At 46.5% G+C, this 23,556-nt stretch overlaps 2 protein-coding genes and 1 non-coding gene across 3 annotated transcripts; 1 reads left to right on the top strand and 2 right to left on the bottom strand.

The window, feature by feature from the left end:
- The first annotated feature begins 514 nt into the window (after window positions 1–514).
- Window positions 515–11,906, top strand: CCDC117 (coiled-coil domain containing 117). Its single transcript, XM_075534556.1, has 5 exons — window positions 515–816; window positions 1,167–1,223; window positions 6,190–6,414; window positions 6,956–7,093; window positions 9,074–11,906. Exons 1-5 carry the CDS (start codon window positions 635–637, stop codon window positions 9,309–9,311), a joined length of 840 nt encoding a protein of 279 aa, XP_075390671.1. The 5' UTR covers window positions 515–634; the 3' UTR covers window positions 9,312–11,906.
- Window positions 11,907–14,526: 2,620 nt separating this feature from the next.
- Window positions 14,527–19,808, bottom strand: XBP1 (X-box binding protein 1). The gene is given in 6 exon segments (XM_075534555.1): window positions 14,527–15,659; window positions 15,914–16,021; window positions 16,024–16,059; window positions 17,004–17,132; window positions 17,967–18,063; window positions 19,557–19,808. Coding segments are annotated over 6 exon segments (1,137 nt in total). The 5' UTR covers window positions 19,766–19,808; the 3' UTR covers window positions 14,527–15,101.
- A 3,100-nt stretch (window positions 19,809–22,908) lies between these two features.
- On the bottom strand, window positions 22,909–23,071 carry LOC142430101 (U1 spliceosomal RNA). Its single transcript, XR_012780573.1, has one exon. It is a non-coding gene; the product is annotated as a U1 spliceosomal RNA (small nuclear RNA).
- Window positions 23,072–23,556: the final 485 nt, after the last annotated feature.

Here is a 23,556-nt window from a genome sequence, read left to right as displayed (position 1 = left end):
TCGTTTATGTTGAAACACAGGAGGAACTAATAGTTGATCTGTAATGAGAGAATACTCCGCCCTAGCTTGGGAGCGTAGGGCTTACACCACGGGCTGGTCTTCACCAGGTCCGCACTGGAAACCACCAGTGGCTCCAACAGCGGCGAGCCTTTCACTCCCAGAGAGTCATGGCCTCCGACACGCCTGCGAGCAATTCTACCCAGCCCTTTGGGGTTCCTATGAGCCGATGAATTCTTTGGAGATTTATTCTTACTCCGGTTTTAGTACTGAAGAAACTGAGGTCAAGATTTTACATAGCTTACGGGGTGAGGATTCCAATGAAGCACTTGCCACAAGCTAGGCCCGATTGCAGGTCCCCCAGAGCCTTCCGCCAAGGGCCACTTAGCAGCAGGCCGAGCGGCAGCCATCTTGCCTGTAGTCCGCAAAACTCCAACTCCCAGCGGCCCTCGCGGCCGCGGGCCCACACACAACAAATCCCGGCGTGCGTCGGGGCGGGGCGCCTGAGGTGGAGGGTTCTAGAAGGCGTGACGTGGGGCCTGGAGCAGGTTCCGCAGCGGGTGCCTCTCGGCAGTCGCCTCGGCTGGAGGAGACGGACGGTGCGGGCCGCGGCCGCAGCCCTCACGCCTCGCCGGCCATGGCTGCGCTGGGCAGGCCCTTCTGCGGGCGTCCTCTGAGCGGCAGCGCGGACTTCCTGCCGCCGCCGGCGGCCTTCCCCGGCCGGGCCTTCGCGCCGGGAGCGGACGGCACCGAGCTGGCCCTGCGGCCGGGGCCCCGCGCCGCCCCGAGCAGCCCGGGCGGGAGCGCGGCGCGCGGACGGTGGGTGAGGCACCCGGCGGGCGGGCGGGCGGGCCGCCCCTCGCGACGGACGCGGGAGCCCTCCGGGGGAGGCTTCGCAGCCTCAGTTTACCGAGGCGGGGACCGAGCCTCGTAGCCGTTAACCGTAAGGCGCCTGAGCTCGCCCGGGTCCCCTTCGAGGCCGCAGAGTCCCACGGATGGCCCCGCACAGTGGGGACAGGAGCCCTGCCCGCGGTGCGAGCGTCCCGCCAGGTGACCCTCCGGACCCCCGCCGCAAGCAGCTTCGCTGTCCGTCTGCGGCCACCTGTCGGGCCCGTGACCGGGCGCGGGCTGCACTCGCCGCTGACCGTGCTGTCCGCTTGCTTCCCCAGGGTTCCCGCGCACAGCAAGAAGAAACACAAGCGGGAGCAGCAGGACGACGACGATGAGTAAGTTGCACGCACCATTCATTCACTTTGGGGCCACTCTTCGTGTCCACCTGCTTTCAAGATATCCCCCTAACTCCGTGTTTTAAGCGAAAAAGGGAGCACTTCCGGCTCCTGTCTGGTACTGCTTTCTGGGGAAGGAAATTGAGTGGTTGAGAGTCAAGTTGGGGGAAGACTTCCCACCTGTTGGAACCAGATTCTTCCAGGCCGCTCCCAAGTCTCTTCCTCCTAGGCTACCCCGGCTACCTTATTCCTGTTCCTCATTTAGAAGATTGTCTAAAAATGTACGTTTTTAGTTGTATGTAAACCAAACAAAACCTCATCGCCATCAAGTCGATGCCGACAGGCCCCAAGTGTCCCTGTGAGGTTTTTGAGGCTGCAACTCCTTATGGAAGGCCCCGTTTCTCTCCAGAGGGCAGCTGGTGATTTGGAACTGCTGACCTTGGGGAATCACAGCCCAATGCATAACCACTACACCACCAGGGATCCTTTTAGTTGTGTAGGGGGAAATTGCACCCCAGTGGAATTGATTCAGACTGCTAGTGACCCTAAAAGACAAGAGTAGAACTGCTGTCCCAGAGGGTTTCTGGTGGGAAATAGATGGCCAGGTCTTTCTCCAATGGAGCAATTGGTGGGTGTGAACCATTGCCCTGGTGGGTTCACAGGTGTGAACCATTGCGGTTAGCAGCCCAACACTAACCCTTGGTGCCACCGGGCTCCTCCTCCTCCTGAAGCCCTCTGATTTTACTGCTTTTGTAGGAAGCGAATGTTCATGCTCTGCTGTTCCTTGTGCTTTTCATTGTACTGCCCTGTAGCTTGTTCAAGGTCAGCCTGTGGAATTACCCAACTTCTTTTCCCACCATTGCCTGGAATCCTGCTGTAGGGTGCTTGTTGGGTGCCATTAGACGCATAACCACCCCGTGTGACAGAATAGAACTTCCCCAGAGGGTTGTTTATGGCTGTGTTCTGTATAGGTGAACTGGGTTGCCAGGTTTTTGTCCCTTGAAGTCTATTTTTAAAAAACCAAAGTGTGTGTGTTGGGGTGGGTGGGAGGAGGGAGCTGATACCAAGGGCTCAAATAGAAAGTAAAAGTTTAGAAAATGATAGCAACATGTACAAATGTGCTTGATAAAATTGAGGTATGGAGTGTTACAAGAGCTGTAAGAGCCCCCAGTAAAATGTTGAAGAAAAAAACAAACCAACTTATCACCATCAAGTTGATGCCAACTCATAGCAACTCTACAAGAGAGAGTAGAACTGCCCGGTGAGCTTCCAAGACTGGAACTGCTTCTGAGAGTAGAAAGTCCAGTCTGACCTCATGGATTGAAGCCCGGAGCATACTATGTGAGTGGGTTCAGATCGCAGCTGGGATTCCTTGGCTCTTGGACTACCAAGCCTTCTTAGGGTGACATACACCTAAGTACTTAAGCCTACTATTTCTGTGGCCTCCTAACCACTAGGTCAGCAGTTCAGATCTACCAGCCACACTGCCGAGGCAGTCTGCTCCTGGAAAGATTTAGTGTCAGAAACACCAGGGAGTAAACCATTCTTTTCTGTCCTGTAGCCTTGCTGTGAGTTGGGATCAACTTGCTGGCAGTAGCTTTGGGGCTTAAGATACCGTGACCATTCTTGTAAGATTCTTTTATGTATTTACCAGATCACTGGATTAATAAACACTCATAGGATTTATACTCATATCAGGGGGAATGCCATTTTTCTATCTTCTCACTGGAACTATCATTTCTAATTTTGGGATCACTGCTTAATTGATGGGTGAAGAATTGTATTTCATAGGCCAGCAGCTTCAATGAAAATTCCCCATTGAAGAATTTCCCATTCAATCTTCATTGAAGATTCCCCAAGGGAAATAAAAATGAAAGGTTAGCAAATGAAAGGTGTTCACCTTTTTAAGTCTTTAGGAAAATGTATATTAAAACCACAATGAGATACCACTCCACCATCGGATGTGGAGTGTAAATTGGAGTAAGCATTTTGGAAAACAGCTGGGGATTACCTAAATAAAGGTGAAGGAACACAAATCATTTTACCCAAACATAAGAAGTTGGTGTGTCCCAGGTACAGGAACCCTGCTAACCCTGGAAGCAACCCAGATGCCTCACAATGGTCAAATGGATAGAGTAAATACAGTCCTGTACAGAAAAAAATGTCGATGTGCTTTTTAAGCATAATGTGAGTAAAAGAAACACCACAAGGATGTGTACAGACTAATACCCTAAAATACCGAATTGAAAATTGGGCAAGATTTAGGGATGTATGAGGGGGCTTTAAAAAGTTTATGATCAAGTGGGATTAGAAAATAATGGAATCTTTTCATGAACTTTTTGAAGCTTTGTAGCGCATATATATCTTCATGCTTTTCTTTTTTTTTAAGAGAGTAGTTAACATAGAAGACATGGTTGCCTGGAGGGGGTGCCACTGGGGATGCCCACAGTGCTCTGGATCTGGGATGATGCTTTCATCGGTTGGTTTCCTAAGTATTTACCAACTTTATCTTTGACTCGCTTTTATGTGTGTAGGGTCTTATTGAGTAACAATTTGCATTTTGCTAATTATAAGTGTCGAACATTTTCACTTAAGCCATTTGTGTTTAATATTTGACTAGTTGAGTTCATGTTTTATAAAAAGGCTTATGGGAAAATGATATTGGAAGATAATAGGGTGTTTTTGTTTTATTGATTTGATGGTATTTTTCCCATGACTCCCAAGAAGTCTTTCTTCAGGAAGTTGGCATGTTACTATGTGTGTTGCAAGTGCTTTCCCCAAATTTGTCATTTGCCTTTTAACTAAGTCTTAAAAGTGTGCAAACTGTTTACTTAAAAGGCTAATAAACTGCCTTTAATTTGCATGTGAAGAGATCGAAGCCTACAGAGGGGCATCTCTCAGAGTTGCCCCTCTCTCCAATTTGCAGCCTTTAAGTCTCCATTAATCTTTCTAGAGTATTTTTTACTATTATAATTACATGTCATGGTCTCTCCCCACACTAGGCATGAAATACTTACCGGATCATGTTGAAGTGAAATAGATGTTGATACCAAAAAGAAAACCTCACTGCCATTGATCAGATGCCAACTTATAGGGACTCTGTTCCACAGGGTAGAACTGCCCCTGCGGTTCTCTGAGACTTTCAACTCTTTACTGGAGGTGAAAGCCCCGTCTTTTTCCCAGAAGCAGCTGGTGGGTTTCAGACTGCTGATCTCTTGGTTAGCAACCCAACTCTAACCACTATGCTACCAAGGTTCCTCGCTAGATGATGTTAGATATATGATAAAGTTGAAGTGGGTACTGTGCTAGGAAATTATCTATTCCCTGTAGATTTATCATTTCTTAACTGGGCTCTTAGATGTATGTCTTTATCATCTCTTTAAAAAGGTCCTATACTTTAAAAACTGCCCATATATCATGGAAATAGTATGTGTATGTATGTATATTATACAGACAAATACATATGTACACACATACAAGGAGGTTACACAGAGTGTTTGGAAAACAACTGAAAAGGTGCTGGAATTTTTTTCATGAACCTTTGGGAGCCATTAAATATATATAAATATATATGTCTATCTATATACACCCACACATACTTTTGATTGAAACTTATTGTAAATAAAACCTATTGTACAATAGTTGATTGTACTCAACACTCTAGGTTCCTAGGAGAGCATTATTCTCAGAGTTTCTGTCAGCAGCAACTTCAAATACTGACTTTCCCAGTCTTAACATGGATAGGAATTTCCTTTTAAAAAATGCATATTGCTTCCTTTGACTCCATGGGAGAAACAAAGAGTTCCAGCCTCAGAAACCATAGGTAAGGACGGCTATGAACAGAATTGACTTGGATGGCAGTGGGTAGATAGATGGTGTGGTCCTCTGACTCGGTTTCGAGGATCAGAGGTAGTGGTAGCATTAGTGAATTTTGGCTACAGAACTCTGGCTTGGTCTTGATACTACACTTTCTGATGCCCAAGCGATAAAGTCTTCGTAGCCTAAATTCCTAAGTAGAATGGGGGTGGCTGCCAATTTTAACTTCAGACATTTTTTAGTTAAAATTCTCATGGTGTGGGACTTTTAAATACTAATTTATGGAAGGCGTTTGAACAGCTTATTGCCCTTATGGAGTCAAGGGATTTAGTGGCAGCAGCAGAAAGGCAGGGTTTGCAAGCTCTGGAACCTGGTTCCAAATATCCACTCTCTGCCATGATTGTGAGGTTTCCTAGGCCTTAGTTTCCAAGTCTCTGACCATGAATTTGTCTAGGAGGTGAAGGTGACATGTTGTAAGATGGGGATAAAATGGACCCCGTTATTGGGGATGGATTGATAGAACCGTATGACAGCCTCTGACATTGTGGAGGGCAATGAGAAAGCCTAGCATCACCTACACTGAACTATGTGGAACTGAGCTGATAGGGCATACTATTTTCCCACCTAGAAAAGGGTATAGGGTGACTGCCAGGACACTTCCCTTTGTGACCAGGACACTTCTCTGTGGAGCCAGTAGTAAGACAATACTATTGTTTTCCATAGTAAGAATTAACGGTAGTAGTGTGAATTAACTGTGTTGTCGGTCACTGCCATTGAGTCAGCGGTGACTCAGCAATCCTGTAGGACAGGGTAGAACTGTCTCTGTGGGGTTCTGAGACTGACTCATTTGTGAACTGCAGGCCAGTGAGTAACCACTCCGCTACCCGCGCCCCATGAATTAACTGTGTTTGGTCTACTGGGTTTCTTTACTTCTCCTTGGACCAGTTCTCATTGTTGAACACTTCTGGTCTAAAAAGGAAAGAAACCCTCTCAGGAAGGCTGTGAGGGTGATGGAAAAAGATGTTGTGTTTGTTTTTATTTTTGTTGTGCAAATAAGAATTTAAAGGTGGGCGCTGGCCGTTTCATTTGTTTTCTAGCTAATTTTAGGGGGAAAGTTGGTGTTTTCATTGATGACATTTTTTTTCTTCAGTTGTCCAGTGAGAAAGAAAAGACTGCTGGGAGCAGGGCTCTGTCCTGGCTCTACTGACTGGATTCTTTGTGCACATCAGGAAGTAGAAGGTCATGGCGCCAATCCGTGCACTAGTGGCCTTCCTCTGTCTGGCATGTTAGATGTGGCCTTTGAAGAAATGGACCAGACAACCGCTGAACCACAGTGTGAAGTTGCCCGAAGGAAGCTTCAGGAAATTGAGGACAGGTAAGTTGGCAGCCACCGTAACTGCCTCATTGCTATCACAATCAGGGAACTCAAAAGCATGCACTTTGCACGGAAACATGAGCTATTCTCATGGACAGAGACTAATTCAGCTTTCTCACCTACTACCTCTGTCTTCCATTTTGGGTTTGTTTTCTGAGACATCTTCAAATCTGATTGCATCTAATATAAAACTTTTGTTAAATTGAAATGTTGAACAGTTCTTTTGTAGATACTTTTTTTTTAAACCCAAACTTTTACGTTGAACTTTTGCTGTAGCAGCTGGTGCTTTTATTCTACTTCATTTGATTAAAAAATAATAATAAAAGTAAAAAAAGAAAATGATTGGGGCAGGGAATGTATGGATGTGCTTTATACAATTGATGTATGTATATGTATGAACTGTGATAAGAGTTGTATGAGCTTCTAATAAAATGTTTTTTAAAAATTAAAAAAATAATAATAAAATAAAACACTCTCCCCAATTGTTAGAATGTCTTAAGTAAATAATTTCCTCTTCTGCTCCTTTCTCTTTCTTAATTAGGATAATTGATGAAGATGAAGAAGTTGAAGCTGACAGAATTATTAGCCATCTCCCCAGCCTAGTCCTTTCTGATACCATGAAAACAGGATTGAAACAAGGTTTTGATGAAATCTTTACCAGGAAAATGATTGAGTGCATGTAAGTCTGGGTACCTTTTATGATCTGTAAGGGGAGACCGGTGTGTGCTAGTCCTCTCCTCTTCGGGGTTGTCATCTCTTCCTGATCACCAGGCAGGGGGCAGCACCAGAAGGTGGTGTTTTGAGCCCATTGGCCTGTTGGAGATTGGCCTTGCCTTAGTTTATTGGCATGAGTAAACACTCTGTAAGTCAGACTTTGTAGTATTTGGGAATGGGCTGCTTTGCCCACTTCTTGGTTGAGGTGCTGAAATGCACGATAGTCTATTCCTTGTAAATAGAGGACTAGCAAACAAGGTGATTTGCTTCTATTTTTTTGTGGTTGGCGATAGGAACTGCCTTCTAAAGGTGCTTGCGTACCTGGATCTCATTTCTCTAAGGCACCCCCATTGAAATTAAAAAATGGACAGAACTGGACTAGCAGTCAACACAATGTCCACGAAGGCCACAAAGCACAGCTTCTTGGTTTCTGTACGAGCCGCCCCTCAGGCCCTTCAGCCTAGAAACAAACCAGACCCACTGCCATATGGTCAACTCTGACTCAGAGCAACCCTACATAGTGATTTCCCAGGCTCTCAATCTTTGTGGGAGTTGAAAGCCTCGTCTTTCTTCTTTGGGTTCAGCTGGTGCCCTTGTAGTTTAGTGGTTCAACATGTAAGTCACCTGGGCACCTTTTGTAGGCATTTAGGACTTGAACATATTTTATGGAGGCTTGGTGTTTAGTCAGGGTTAAGTTTTTGAAAGCAGAAGAAAACAAAACCAAACTCATTGCCTCCAAGACGATGGACTCAGAGTGACCCTATAGGGCAGGGTAGACTTGCCCCTGTGGGTTTCCGAGACTTAACTGTTATGGGAGTGAAAAGAAAGCCCTGTCTTTCTCTTTCGGAGCAGCTGGTGGTGCTGACCTTGGAGATTGCAGCCCAGAGGGTGTCACTGCACTGCCATTCCCACTGATGTCAGGTACTTGGAGATGAAGCATTGCCTTTGAACACAGTGGAAGTGATTGTTCTGGGAGGTTTAGCTGCTGCTTGGCGTTAGATCATAGAGATCTTGAGGTAGTGCCCTGTCTTGAGCTGATTATTAACTACTCAGTCCTGAGGGGGTGGGTAAATAGCTTAGCAAAGAGAGAGCAGGTCACATTGCCCTTTAACCTAATAAATAGCACTCTCTGCTCTTGGTAGTTTTCCAGAAGCTAGTCTTTGGGCATGTCATTCCTAATTTATATTTTATTTTGACTTACTTGCCTTTGTCTCCTAGTGAGTTCACCATTGGGCTGCTAACTGCAAGGCCAGCAGCAACTCCACCAGCAGCTCCCTGGGAGAAAAATGAGGCTTTCTACTTCCATAAATAGTTACAACCTTGGAAAACCCACAGGGGACTTTCTACTCAGCCCTACAGGGTTACTGTGAGTCAGAATTAACTTGATGACACAAGTTTTTGTCTTTGGGTAAAAGAAACCGCCACTGCCAGGGAAAGGGCAGTCATTTTAGGTTGACCGAAAAAGCATTGTGCCAAATAACTACTGCAAGCACGTTTGTCCAGTGCCTCATTTTGAGTGTGTAATGGCATTCCACGTCGGCTAATATGACGCCAATTTATAAACCTATTGTAATGTTGAAATGTGATGGATTTTCAAAGTGTTTGTGGGAAAATAGAAAAGATAATGTAATTTCCCCACCAACTTTTGAACATCCCCCATTCCCTGGTAAATCTTGGGTCTTTATTCTGTGCATTTGGATGTTTGTATTGCTTTGAATCACAGCATCAATAATACCAGTGAATTTAGTTAGTCACATGCAGAATGTTGGGATTTTACATGCTTGAGGCCTTTCTAAAGATCAGTTTGGCTTGATGTAAATCCTCTACTTTGATGCTGCACCTTCACCTTTAAGACATTCAGTAACTGACGTTAGCCTTTAGTACGTTCCTCTTATTTTTATGTCCTAAGTTTGTTTGTGTGTGTGTGAACATCTCTGTGTCTTAGGAGCCGTCCTTCCATGGAGCTCGTGCTCTGGAAACCTCTCCCTGAACTCCTTTCTGAGAAGCCAAAGCCATCACCCAACACTAAGAGCTACCCAGGAGAGAAGCCGACCAAGCCTGTGGCTGCCAGCCCTGCCTTCTCCCAGAGAACTGAGCTGTTCTTGGAACCAAGCCAAACAGGGGTGCCTCTCTATAGTAGCGTGGAGACAGCCGCTTGCACAGAAGAAGAGATGGAACTTTAGGAATGGTTTTCTACAGTAAAGTCACATTCTAGAAGGTTCTTGTGTTCAGCCATGAGCCTGCCTGCCTAGACTAGGGACTTGAAGGTTTTCTGAAGCGGGCTTGATAAAACCCCACTTCAGATCTGGGCTGGACTCTCACTTTGAGTGTTCACTCACTGCATTCAACTTTCTGCCAAGGAAGCTTTCCTCAAGGGAAAAGCTGGTTTTCTGGGGGTGGTGGGAGGGGGGCTGATTAAAGCACTGCCAGCCTCTTCAGAGGCAAGTGTAGAAGCTGAGTGGGTAGGGGCCACTCTGGTCACAGAGGACACTGCCTAAACCCTGCAGACACTGGGAGACAAGTCTCAATGGAAAGGAACAGGTTCCTCCTCCCACCAACCGTTGGAGCACGACGTAGTCTGGTTGGCTCTGTTTACATGCTATGTCTGTATGTCACTGGTAAGAAGTGAGGGGCACAGCAGTAGCTGCTGTCTGTTGTTAGGAAGTAGAACAGCACCCTAAACCTCTCACTCGAGTTGTCAGTTTACTGTAGCTGTGCCGATTGAAATAGCCAATAGCATAGTGGCTCACCTCATCACCAGACGCTGAAAATGCCGTGAAAACACAGAAAAGGTTTTTCCTTCAAAGCTGCTTTGTCCTGCCGTTGTTCCTTGGTTTTCCCTGCATAATTGCTGGCCTGGCTGTTCAGCCAAGGTTACCGCTTAACCCTAAAGGGTAGACAAGTGTACCTGTATTAGCAAGTTGTTTGGGTTTACTTGTTTGTCTTTTAGTACTAATTTAGAAAACAACAAATCTGTTGAGAACCCAATGGGCAAGGGACATTGAGATTTACTGAAGTAGCCCATCGGCGTGGTGCTTAGCCAATTGCACAGGAAGGCTAACAGACAGTAGAGAGTGGCTCTCAGCTTGCAGGGCACCTTTGCTCTCTGAACACCTAGCCCAGGCTCAAGGTGCCCCTCAGGGATAACCAAGATTGACATTTCTAATTTCTCAGGAAGAGTTCTTCTGTGTGGCAAAGGACTCAGGGCAAAGTAAAAGGGCAATTTATCTACTGCTACCAAATATCTGTTAATGACTTTTAACTGAGTGTAATACTGACCCGCTAGTCACCTAACAGAAGACCACTCCAGTTTGTCATTTTTGTTTGGGGATGTCATCCCCCCTTGGTAGGACTTGGATTCCTTGTGTAGAAAAAGAATGGTTTATCCCGTAGAGGTAAATGTTTAGAATCCAGCTCCCAGGCCTCCCTGAAACTCGTGTAGGAGGTCCCTTACCTTATTACAAACGGTGCAGGAGTTGGTTACAAGTCTGGTCATTGGGGATTGTTTCTTCTCTTGGCCTGTTGTTCCTGCTTTCTCACATCTATCTGGATAGTCAGGAAAAGATTTAATGTTTAATATTTAAACAGAATATTTAATGTCTACATAGTAAAACGACCCAAACTGCAATTCAGTATTGAAACCGGTTGGAAACCCAGCTAATAGTTTCTTACTCTCAGTCTTGGAGATGAATGTAAACCATACCCTGTTGAATGTGCATGGGTTTGAGACATGCTGTTTGGAAAACTCCTGCCTTGTGAAGTATTTAATGGGACCAACTGAAAGCATGTGGCCTTAAAGGAGTCTCCATGCTGAGAAGTTTGTTCCAGCACAAAGAAGCCAGAAGAGGCGGCCCCATGGAGGCAGTTGGCCCTTGTGAAAGGGGGGAAGATGAGGAGGCAGCTTTCCAGAGAAGGACTTCTCTTGGAGTTGCTGGGCAGGCCTCTGATCAAAAGGCCTCTAGACCCTTCGGGAAGGAGGTGAGCAAGGACCCAAAACAAGCCTCTTACCCTATTGGTAGATCTAAAATGAGAAAAGTTGGTGGGAAAATAGGATGAAAAGAGAATGGAATTTTTCCAAGAGCCTTTTTGGAGCCCCACTGCATCCCCACCCCCTGGGGGGAGGAGAGTTCAGATTCAGTTCATTACAATCCAGCCAGACCTTGTTACTAGAGTCGGTTATCTGACATAATTGTTCTGGCAGGAAAATAGATGTTTCGTGCTCTTGTGTGAAACGTCACCTTGTCGGGTGTGCTTGGACAAGGGTTATTTTCTTCCCCATGAGTGCTTGGCGCAGTCCCCGTGCCTCTGCTTTGCTCTTCTTTCCCGGCCCAGGGTTTAGCTTCTCCCTCCCAGGCCTGTTTCACCATCACCAGTATGGTAGCATGGATCAAACAATGGCATACCATGCTAATGTGTGAAGAGAAAAGGCTATCTTAAAGCAGGTGAGCTTTAAAGAACAAATGTATATTTTTTCTAAGTTTGAATAGGATGTCTGTGTGTGGGTGTTTTTTTCCCAATTAATATGAAGAACCGGTTCTTACAAATATTAATTATTAAAGGATAACTCATTCGTGAAAAGGTAAAATTTATTAGAAACATAACTAGGGCGGGGGCAGAACTGAAGGATTCTTTTGGATCTGGAACTTGGTTTTGTTTTTTAAATTGTGACAAGAATGGTGAGTAGCAGGAGAGTTATGGAAGATGCTGTCAATTTTACTGTAAGTAGAGAATCTGGTTTCTGTATTTTATGGTTTTCAATAAAACTTAAGTGTTTTGGACTTTTTTTGCATAGTCTGTTTCTGCACTTTAATATATGAGATTAGGTATTTTCTTTGCTTTCCTCTCAGTTGTAGTTCAAAATTATATTCATATTAATGATCTTCCTTAAATTTATTTTAAGGATGATATTAGGCTAAGGGTAAATTTCACACTTCAGCAATTTTCCAGATTGGCAGGCTGTTGTGCCACAGGCTGCTGTACATGCAGAGCAAGTGTCTGAAGTTGATTTGTTGGGTGTCCACGACTGCGCCTTCCAATCTAGCCAGAAGTGGAAGTGGAGACTGCAGTTCCCAGAGGGGCCTGGGACCTCAGCTGAGGATTCTGGCAGTTGCAGGATGTCGTCACTGGGTGGCAGTACTATCTGCTTGTTCACAGCTGTGTTTTTCTATAAGGTTTGCTGATTTTTTGGTTCCAGTAACAAAACAACAGGGTGTTTTCAGCTAAAGTCTAAAAATCGTTTTAAAAAAATTAATTTTTAAAACCTGTATATTTGGAAGGGCAAGTCTGGACAAGAGAGTGACATTTAGGGTTGTAATCTAACGCAACAGCTCACATTTTTTCCATGTGGACAATTGGTTTTACTGTAATGATTCCTGTAAATTTGATCTTTTGGATTTCATTGAAATAATTTCCTAATGTGTTCTCAGGCAGAGTGAGTTCAAATCCTTTTACCCCATAAACTTCCCATTTTCTAGAGAAACCAGGTATAAGAAGATAGACTGGTAGACTACAGCTCTAAGACCACCTACAACCTGTTTATGGTCAGCAAAGTAGTTGTCTGTTCCTTAGTGAACCTTAAGTCACAGGTAAAGGCTCAGTTCGTAGCAGGTTATAATTGAGCTGATGCCTGAAAAGTATCCCTGCAGTGGGCAACATCACCAGCTTGCAGGTCTGTCACTAGTATGTCTGACAGAAAGGCAAAGGAGGCAGGCTAAATAGTGCTGTAAGACCCAGGGAAATAGTGTGCAGGCTGGTTGGCCCCTGCACCATTGACCTCAGCAGTGAGATATAAATTGTACTTGGGATAGAAAGCTTGTGTCGGTTTAGGGGCGGGAAGATCTTGATTTTTAGTTCTCACCATTCAGTTTGGAAATGTCCTTGAGCAGGTGTTTTCTGTCATTACTCGTCACCCATCTCAGGAAACCCAGATCATCTAACCTGGCCACATGTGCCATTTGTTCAACAGCTGCCTCTTTCACATGATTCTCATTGGATGTAAATGACCTGAGCCTCAGCCTCCAGATGTTGGTGCTCTTCTAACCCCAAGACCAATCTGCTTGTGCTTGAATCAACTACCAGCAACCCTCTTGGACAGTAGAACTGCCCTAAGGCTTAAATTGTTAAAGAGCAGCCAATTGTGCCACCAGGGTGCTGGTGTGCTGTGCTGAAGGCTAACATGCTTCTGTATTTGTAACCATTACCTCAGGTTGATCATTTCCGATTTCATTGAAATGGTTGATACCTTCAAATTGCATCTCCCTCCGAGTTGGAATTGAAGCAGTGGCAGTTGGTTTTTGTGTGTGTTTTTTTTTTTTTAAGTATAAGCTCTCCAATAGATTCTGAGCTTTCTTAATGTTCAGTTACAGAAAACCAGGTGAGAAAAGGTTCCTGGGAACAGCTTAAGGCAGGCCTTACATTGAAAGTACTGAAACTTAGTACCCACAGCAGCATGTATTGCTAAATAGGGGTGAAGGGGGGTGGTGTACATCTTAAAGGTGGTTTCACTTTCAGGCCTACCAAGGACCCGAGCTCCCGACACATCACTCACTCCCTTGGACTCGGCTGAAGTGAGATGGACCACTGGGCCCGTCTTCGGCTTTTTTTGTACCCAGCCTCTTCCTATGTCAGTTTATGCCAACCTCCCCAGACAGAGGTCACGTCTTAAATGGAAATAATGCTATTTCAATGTTAAATACATGGTTAGGTTTCATTTACTGGCAGAGGCCAAATTATATAGATGAAAGCCTTTTACTCTCTAAAAACTCTGCTGTCAGTGAATTCCCAAGTAGACTGAATTACAGCAACAAACTTGTGAGCACTTAGTTTCATGTTCGGCAGGTACCAAGCATTTAGGATGCATTTCTTGCTCAATCCTCTCAGCAGCATTCAGAGACATCCTCAATCTCCTTTACAGAAGAGGAAATCAGTGATGCGCTGGGGACTCCATCACCCATACTACAGACATTGTTAGCAGGAGAGACCAGTCTCTAGAAAAGGAGCTGGATCGACCTTCAACCTGATGGATGGATAGTGGCTGCAACAGTGAGTGGACTTAACAGTATCTTAACGTTAGCTGGCTACGCAGTGGTGGTTAAAGTCAGAGGGTTTCAATCTAGAAAATGCTGTCAATCCCTACATAATGCCAAGGGAATCAAAGTATTTTAATGGCACGTCCCATTCATTTTATAAGATGGCAGAGCAGTAGCAGGGCTTACCCACGAGCTGTCAGTTAACTGACCTAGGTCAGAAATGTAGCTGTTCAAGGAGCAGATGGTCAGTTCTCACAGCAGGAATTAAAGAGGGCAGGGGGGACACTGCCTTCGCTTTTAATAAGTGTTATGTTCACAAAAGTGTCACCATAGCAGAGGGATGGGGCTCAAGAAGGCAATGAGAGGAGGCTACATTGCACTTTTTAATTGCACAGGTAGTTTAAATAAATGGAGAAAGCACCTCCAGTAGCTACGGCAGCCGGGAAACTTCAAGCATTTACACAGTAAATTTCCGTAATTTTACAAAAGATTCTTGATCTTAGGTCTGGACGTGAAGGAAAAGTTGCCCCCCTCAGGTAGGTATCTGCTTCCGGGAACAAGCCTAAGGACCTAAAATTGGAAGCATGCCTGGTATGCTGAAGGGGCAGGAGAAATGAGACCATGTCTACGTGAAGACATTCGTGCAACAACCCTTATTGTCTGCGTGGTCACCTCGTAACAACTATTTTAGGGCAGTGCCGTTAAGATAGGCACAAGCTTAAAAGCTGTCGATTTTGAATTACTGTCAGAGCCGGGTATTCGGGCTGTTGGATGTCAGAAGACAATACTTGGGGTCACCTATGAGATCTGAACAGACAATACGTAGAGGAATTCTCTAGGACAGCACCCCTCTACTTTGGCTTGTAGAACAGGCGAGCCTCCCTGCTATCCTCCAGGCAGTGATGTTAATACACAAGGACAAGGATGGCAGCACTGAATTGCTGCTTAGACGCTAATCAGCTGGGGAAAGAGTTCATTGGCAAAAGTGTCTTCCCAAGAATGGTCAACACCAAGTGGGGAGGACATGTTGCTGAAAGGAGAAGGGGAGGCCTCATATGCACAGTCACTGCAGGTGTCCAGCAGGCAGGAAGGTGGTTTCAGGCAATGGCTGGAAGAGAGGAGGTTTGAGATGCCCAGCTCTGGGATGAAGTCATCTTCTACAAGTTCTTCCTTCACGGCAATGGTGAATTCAGGGTGATCATTCTCTGAGGGGCTGGGAGGTGCTTCCTCGATTTTCACTACCAGATCAACTTGACTCTCTGTCTCAGATGTTATCTCTGAGATGAGAGGCTTGGTGTATACGTGGTCAAAACGAATTAGTTCATTAATGGCTTCCAGCTTGGCTGGTGACGTCCCCAGTGGTGGAGAAGGGGAGGCTGGTAAGGGACTGGGTCCTTCTGGGTAGACCTCTGGGAGCTCCTCCAGGCTGGTCGACTCTGGGGAAAGATACCTGAAGAACATGACTGGGTCCATGTTGTCCAGAATGCCCAAAAGGATATCAGACTGAAAGAAGCAAAAAGGCAAGTAAGACCAACTATCAGAATGCATTTGAGAATGTCCCCAGAACCCTCAGGACAAGGTTTCCTGCTGTAAATGAACCACGATGCTATGGGATGACCCCACTCAGCACCCTAAGACACCTTTAACCTCACTCACACCAGCTTCTGTCCTCACCTCTCTAGTTAAGAGATGCCAGACACCAAAAAGGTGGCACTATTGAGTTATACAGCGCTTTGACCATTCAGCATGATCCCTACCTCAGAGTCTGAAGAGTCAACACCGTCAGAGTCCATTGGGAGATGTTCTGGAGGAGTGACAACTGGGCCTGCACCTGCTGCAGAGGCGCACGTAGTCTGAGTGCTGCGGACTCAGCAGACCCGGTCACTGGCCTCGTTTCATTCCCCTGGAGATGAAAACTGGATGAGTACACAGGCAGCCCAAAGGCTTGAAGGATGCTACCAAGAAAGCTAGAAAACCAGTTCTATAGTGCCCTTAGTTTTGTCAGGGCCTTTTGAATTTCTCAAGAAAGGCTAAGAAAATGGGGCTCTGTGGGGTGATACTTTTTTCTATCTAGTGCAGAGGCCATCCTGATAAGTCTTAAACAAAAATTTTTAATAAAGTGCACATGTCCTAGAATCTTTTTGATAAACACATTCCTACATGCTACCTTCACAGAATTGCCCCGTTGTCCATCCTTGAGCATCCATTCAAGGTCTGTCATCCATTTGCCATTACTCTTATCAGAGAGCGGTGTCTCACGAATCCTTAACCGACTCATTCATACAGTAGAATCGAAGGGCAACTACACTGTTAGTAGCCTTCAAGTCTGATTTGACCATCCTCCCGTTTGGAGTCTTATATGTCTGCCTGGTCCATCTTGGTGGCAACTGTATTTCTTAATACCTCCTAGTAGAGGAGCTCTGGTGGTATGGTGGTTACACATTGGGTTGCTAACCTCCAGGTCAGCAATTCAAAACCACCAGCTGCTCCTTGGGAGGAAGGTCGTCTACTATTAAGTGTTACTGTCTCCAAAACCCACAGGGGCAATTCTACCCTGCTCTACAGGGTTGCTGTGAGTAAGAACGTACTTGATGACAGTTTTGAGTTCTGGGCCATGTAACTTAATCAAATTCCTGGAACTTAGTACTATCGAGTACACACTTGGAAAATGAGTGTCATTGAAGAAAGGGCACCTTGCCTCCATGGAAATGTTTGAGAACTAAAGGATCGTGTCAAGAACACCTGTACCTCCAGAATGTTAACGGAAACAAAGGGGCCAAGAGAGGTGGCTTATGTCACTCAAGACCTGCTCTCATGTGAGGGCGCAAAATACAGGAGACAACTTACCTTGGTCTCTGACTCCTCTTCACTAACCAGCGCATCCATCCCCAAGCGCACTCTCAACTCCTGGTTCTCAACGATGAGGCCATGAGTTTTCTCTCGCAAAAGTTGATTTTCTAGCAAAAGTTTTTGGTTCTAGAAAGAAGTTCGTAAGAGGCCATTAAAGCATCTCAAGTTGTTTACTTCAGAATTCATCTGATAAAGGTGCACCACAACCGGGGCGCTCGGCTTCTTGAACTTGTGAGGAGCTGTGCTTTGGTGGTCAGTCATGGTAGGGTCTAGAAGGGCAGGCTGTAATTCTAAAAACAGCGATTTAAGAAGGGCCAAGAAGAACGCAATGCCTCTAGCTACTACTCAGGACTGACTTGTGGTTTTTAAATGCAATGAACAAATTAGCAATGTTAAAGAAACCCTTGCCAGAACTGGCTGATGATGGAAGTGGTAGCAGCAGAGGAGTATGGAAGTAACACGTCGAAGGAACAACCCACCAACCAGACCTGCACAGGAACCATCTGAGTCTGTTTAAGGTGATGAATAATATTTCGTTGGTGGGTTGTTTCTTCGATTAGATAACAGGTCCTAGAAAGAGGAGGTAGCATTTATTGGATTTCAGCCAAGCCTAGAAAAGTCTTAAGTTTCATCAGTAACTTTGTTGGAACTCACTCAACTTTCTTGAGCTCACAACCTATGACAAAGACCCAGCACCAAATGCCAGAGGGCCTGTCAGAAACCATTCTGCTCCCTTCCCGTTTAGCCACCATTTTAACGGTACCTAGCTCTAGATAGTTTGCTTAATTCAACTTTTTCTGACATTCAAGATTGGAAACCAAACCCACCAACCTAGAGTGGACCCAGCCTCACCCAGCTGCATTCTGACAAGGCAGAGACAGCAAACATTGGGATGAAAACTTCCCAAAGGATGGGTTGACAATGGAGCCAAGATGGCACCTTGCCATGCAGCCTTCTCACCTCTTCCTCCAAATCCACCACTTGCTGTTCCAGCTCACTCATCCTTGCTTTCTTGCGGTCCCGAGCTGTCTGAGCTGCTACTCGGTTTTTCAGTTTTCTGCAACAGAAGGAGCACCCCGTGAGCTGCTCATCTTATTCCTAGCTTTATTTGAGAATAATAGTCAGCTGGTGCTTTCATTGACACTGAGGGTTCCAACTAGCTAAGTGGTCAAACACCCCAGGCAGGCTCCTCCCCTCGATACAACACAACAGAACCTCCTGTCAGCCTGGCTGGAAGACTCAGCTACATTCTGTCTCCCATATTGCATCACTCGCCTGGTTCATCCTGCGCCGTCTCCCCCTCCCCCTCCCCCCAGTGCAAGAGCTGGGCACACAGACTGGTCCTCTTGCATCATGAAAACGTTTCCTTCTCCCCCTCCTTTGGCCTCGCTGCTTCCTGACTCCAATTCCAAACAAGGTCCAACCTGGACTGATTAGATAAAGAGCACCTGCAATCACCCTATAGCATTCCCCCACCCCCCAAGTCCCATGGGGCTAATAAGCTTGTCACTAGCACTGAGATCGTAGGTGAGGTCCTTCCCTGGTGGCATGGCCCAGGCTACTCGCCCTCACTGCCATTTGGGCTCCTGGTGACCCTCTAGAGAATTTCAGAGTGACCTATGCCTAACCCACCGCCACCAGGGCTCCTTGGAGCCTTCTCAAGGAGACATTAGTAACCACAATGATTAGGTCCAATAATTTGGAAAAACCAAACTCACTGAGATCGAGTCAATTCCCACTCAGCACCCCTGGTGCACATTGTAAACCTGCCAAGACTAGCTTTTTCTATGGGGCCACCAACAGTGCTCCGAAAGGTACCCTGGTGGCACAAAGGTAACACCTGGTATTGCTCACAAAAAAGGTTTGGAACCTCCCAGCAGCACCTCTGGAGAAAAGGCTGCCGATCTGCCTGCCCCTTGTAAAGATTACAACCCCGGTACCTTATGAGGCATCTGTATTCTAATGGGGTGGTTAAGAGTTGAAAGTCGACATAAGGATAAGTATTGTATACATGTTTCACTAGCTTCCTCAGGAAATGCCCGGGGGGGCTTCAAAAAGTTTATGGGAAAACGACGTGAAAAGAATGGGACTTTCCAACGAATTCCCTTAAGCCCGCTCAGAGGTCCCTTTTTAAGGAAGAACCTAGTCCTCGTCGGCCCTTTCAATAATTCAGACATTTCAGCGGCGCGCCCCTCCAAGAGTGGCTAAAACAAGCAGCTGCTCCTCGACTCCGGAATACAGCCAAGAAAACCAAGATCTGAGAGGTTGAGCGGTCAACCTGAGGTCACACAGGGAACGGACCTAGAACCTGGGGCCGCACGGCCAGGGCTGGTCACCTCTACGGAAGAATAAGGGCCTGAGCGGCCCTGGCCTCTATGCCGCGCGCGGCTGATGGCCGACCCAACTTCCTGCCACCCCGCCCCGCGCCACGCTGGCACTGGACCTGAGCCGCGGGAGCCCGATCGGGGCAGCGCGGCTGGAACTCAGGTCCCCGGGCCTCCGCGCCCCGGTGTCCCCGCGCCCGGCCTGGCCCCCCGCGCCCCCGCCCACCTCCGCAGCGCCTTCTCCTCGGGGCTCAGGTGCGTGAGGCGCTGTCGCTTGCGCGCCTGGGGTGGCCCCCCGCCCGCCGCCTCGGAAACCATGAGCGGCAGGGCCCGGCCAGTCGGATCCCCGGCGGCGGCGGTGGCGGGCTTGCTGGACAGGAGCAGCATCTTGGGGGCCCCGGAGGTCGGGCTCGGCGCGGCTGCCACCACCACCATGGCCAGAGACGTCTACCCGAGTGCGCGCCCCCGCCGCCCTGTGCGCCGCCCTCGCCGCGCCCGGCCTTTCTACGGTCGTGGCCCTCCTCGATTGGCCAGCGCTTCGTGACGCGCGGCCGAGGTCGACTCCTATTGGTCCACTGGGGCGGCTAGGGACGGGGCCAGAGTCTCGGAGGCCGCTATTCCCGGCAGGGGGCGTCCTGGATAGCTCAGGTGTAGCTGCAGCGGCGGGACCTGGACGACTTTTCCTTTCCTCTGGAGGCTGACAGAGAAATCCCAAACCGCCTGAGGTCCTCCCTGACGCATCTGTATCCATACAATCACTTGATCACTTTTACTTTAGTCGCCAATTTTATTTCGTACGCTACTTGGGGCCCCTAACAACAACAACAACAACACAATCCTAAACTCAACTATCACGAGTCGGATACGACTCGTAGTGACCCTAGGACAGAGAAGAACTGTCCCTGGGGGGTTACCGAGGCTGTAAATCTTTACAGGAGAAGATGGCCTCATCCAGAACACCATCCACTGGGGATCTTTGTGGAGTGGACGCTGGAGCGAGAGAACTCGAATCGGACCTTGGGTTCAAGACCAGCCAGGACGGAAACATCTCCAGAGGCTTCCACATTTAAAACTCATTTAACCCAGAGTGAGGGTTTAATAAATGATTAGTGTGTGTGTGCAGATGGTGGGAACACATGTAATTTCATGTTTCCCTGAATTCCTAAACTCTCTACTAACAGAGAATATAATACACACACAATCCAGGTGCAGATATGGGGGTGGGGAAGAGTTGCCCAGGTGCAGATATGGGGGTGGGGAAGAGTTGCCCAGGTGCAGGAGCCTTGAACCAGAGCACACCTGGCAGTGAAGAGCCTGGCTTGTGAAAGAGGCAGGGAAGCCAGACAGCAATTTAGTCACAGACATACAGACGCGAAAAACCATGGAAAACATGCCAAATATTCAGGTTCTTGTTCTTGCAGCCAATTGCCAAAATATTAGGCCCACAGACCTACAAAAAGCATTCTTTGCTTTAGCGAGCAGTTTTTTAGCTCCATGAGTGGCCAGATGCAATGACTTCCTGTCCGGTAGTTAGAAAGGAGGCAGCAGGAGAAATGTTAACATCACAGTTCTTTTTTTTTTTTTTTTTTTTTTACAGCGCCCACACTCCCCTACATCACAGTTCTTTAGAGAATTCTGTGGAGTCACAGGGCACGGGGTTAGGTGAAGGAGTCCTGGGGGCTCTTGGAGAAAGCCCGGAAAGGTCAGCAGTTGAAACCCACCAGGCGCTTCTGGAGAGGAAGATGTAGCAGACTGCTTCCACAAAGATAGGAAGCCCTACCCTGTCCTTTGGGATCGTTATGGGGCCCCGGGCACTGGGCAGCTGTGGGTTTCCTGTGGTGCTTTACTAAGTTAGGTTAAGGAGCCCTGATAGCAGTCAGTCACAGGCTGGGCTGTTAACGGGAAGGTCAGCAGTTCTAAATCACCAGCTACTCCTCGAGAGAAAAAGGAAGCTTTCTACTCTGGTAAAGAATTATAGCCTCAGGAACCCCCCAGGCAGATTCAATCCTATGCTTTTGGGTCACCATAGATCAGAATTGACTTGATGGCAGTGAGTGCTTAGATTAATTCTTCAGTTAGATTGCAGGAGCACGGGAACGGGATGGGAAGAAGAGACTAAAGTAATTGAGTCTCTTGAGATGCAAACCCTTTATTTTATTATTATTGTTTTAAATCATTTTATCGAGGGCTCTTATAACTCTTCTGACAATCCATACATCCACTGTGTCCCTCACATTTGTACATATGTTGCCATCATCTGTTTCAAAATATTTCTTTCTACTTGAGCTCTTGGTATCAGCTCCTTGGTTTTTGGTTTTTGTTTTCCTCCTTCCCCTACCCTCCCACCCTCAATAACCCTTGATAAATTGTAAATTATTACTATTTTCATATCTCACACCATGCATTATCTCCCTTCACCCATGTTTCTGTTGTTCATCATCCTTGGTGTGTGTGTATGTATGTGTTTGATGGCGGGCGGGGGGGGGGGGTTATATGTTGATCATTGTCATAGGTTCCCCTTTCTCCCCCCACCGAGATGCAAACCCTTTAAAGACACTGTTCCTATTATTCCAGGGACTGGCCATGAGAGTCCTCACGCACTTTTGTTGGCAGAGGGAAACCAAGGACTATTTGTCTAAGTTGATCTGGCCAGAGCACACACTGGCTGTGGGCTGGAAAAGGGGGCGGGCATTCCTGCAGGGCAAACACACCTGCCTCCCTTTTAACTCTCACCTGCCCTGTACTAACATACTTCCAGATGTCAGTGGGCTCATGCTCGGCCTCTGGGACTCTGAGGAGACTTTGTGCTGCCTTCTGTGTAAGGTGATATCGCTTACATTAAAACCAAAACACACAGGCACACACTCACCGCCATCGAGTTGATTCTGGTGTATGCATGCTTCTACCCATAGGACGGGGTAGAACGGCCTCTGTGAGTTTTAGAGACTAATTTTTTACAGGAGTAGAAAGCCTTCTCTTTTTCCTAAGGAGCATCTAGTAGTTTCAAACTGCTGACCTTGTGGTTAACAGCCCAATGCGTAACCAACCCACCCCACTATGCCATCAGGGCTCCTTAACTTAGTAAACAAAACAAGAAGAATGCAGGCTGCCTGCTTTTATAGTCAAGAATCTTGGGGAGGCAGAAAGGGTTGGAGAAAGTCAAATGATCATGTCACGCAAGCTTTCACTGACTAGTCCACACGTGGAAGAGAAAGAGAAAGGAATTCAAATTGATGGCAAGCTCTGCCCGGGCCACAACAAGCACTATTCATCCCGGGAGGCAGGAACCCAGGGAGCAAGTCCAACATCATTTTACTTTGATAACAATGATCTAAATTTGGAATAGATATGCATCTAAGATCGTATAGCAATTTGTCAAAGTAATTTGGAATAATCACATATTACTTCAATAAGTCTTTATAAGATCTTAGGGTTCGTAATAGCTCGATGCAGAATTATTTCTATGGCAAGAAAAAAATTAATGTTTAAATGTATATACTTGGTGTGTGTGTACAGAGTAGCTTATTAAATAGTCTGTGACAGACTTTCCCCCCCTTTTTTCCTTTTATTTATTATAATAGGGGAGAACACGAACGCAGTCCCCCACTACCACAAATTATGCAGTCGGTTTCCCGCATTTGGGGAAATCGCAGGGGTCAGCACATCCGGAGTGCAATGGATGAGCCTCGCCCTGGGAAAACAACCTTCCTGATCATGGTCTCTCCCCTGCCAGGTTAGTATTCTATGAAAGACTTTTAAGCATAAAGTTAGATCACACATACTTTGCGATAAAAGTCTGTCAGGGGGGACATAGAATGGAATTACAACTTCAAAGAGAGATGGAATAGTGGAAAATATCTGTTGGATAATATTGTATCGGGATATTGTTTTTAACCGTCGATCCTGATATTGTTTCAGATTACCGAAAAGATGCTTGCACAGTGTAGAGATCTCGCACAGTTTTCATGAAGACTCTGCAATTAACAGATTGCATTTTACCATATTGGTCTGGTCCCCATCTAGTTACCATCTATCCATCTATCATCTATCTATCATTGAGATAATTCAAAAACATTCCTACAATACTATAGAGGTCTCTGTTCATCAAAACGCACCCGAGGGGAGGGTTTTGTTTATATCTCCACAGGGAAAGAGGGACCAGACTTCAACCCAGTGCTCCAAGATGTGAATGCAACATGCCGGCGTGGAGTAGGGAACCAGTGGAG

The sequence above is a fragment of the Tenrec ecaudatus genome, chromosome 16 (genome assembly GCF_050624435.1).
Source record: "Tenrec ecaudatus isolate mTenEca1 chromosome 16, mTenEca1.hap1, whole genome shotgun sequence".
NCBI classification, from domain to species: domain Eukaryota; kingdom Metazoa; phylum Chordata; class Mammalia; order Afrosoricida; family Tenrecidae; genus Tenrec; species Tenrec ecaudatus.
The sequence above is the reverse complement of the archived record's forward strand: the minus strand, read 5'-3'. Positions and strand labels throughout refer to the sequence as shown.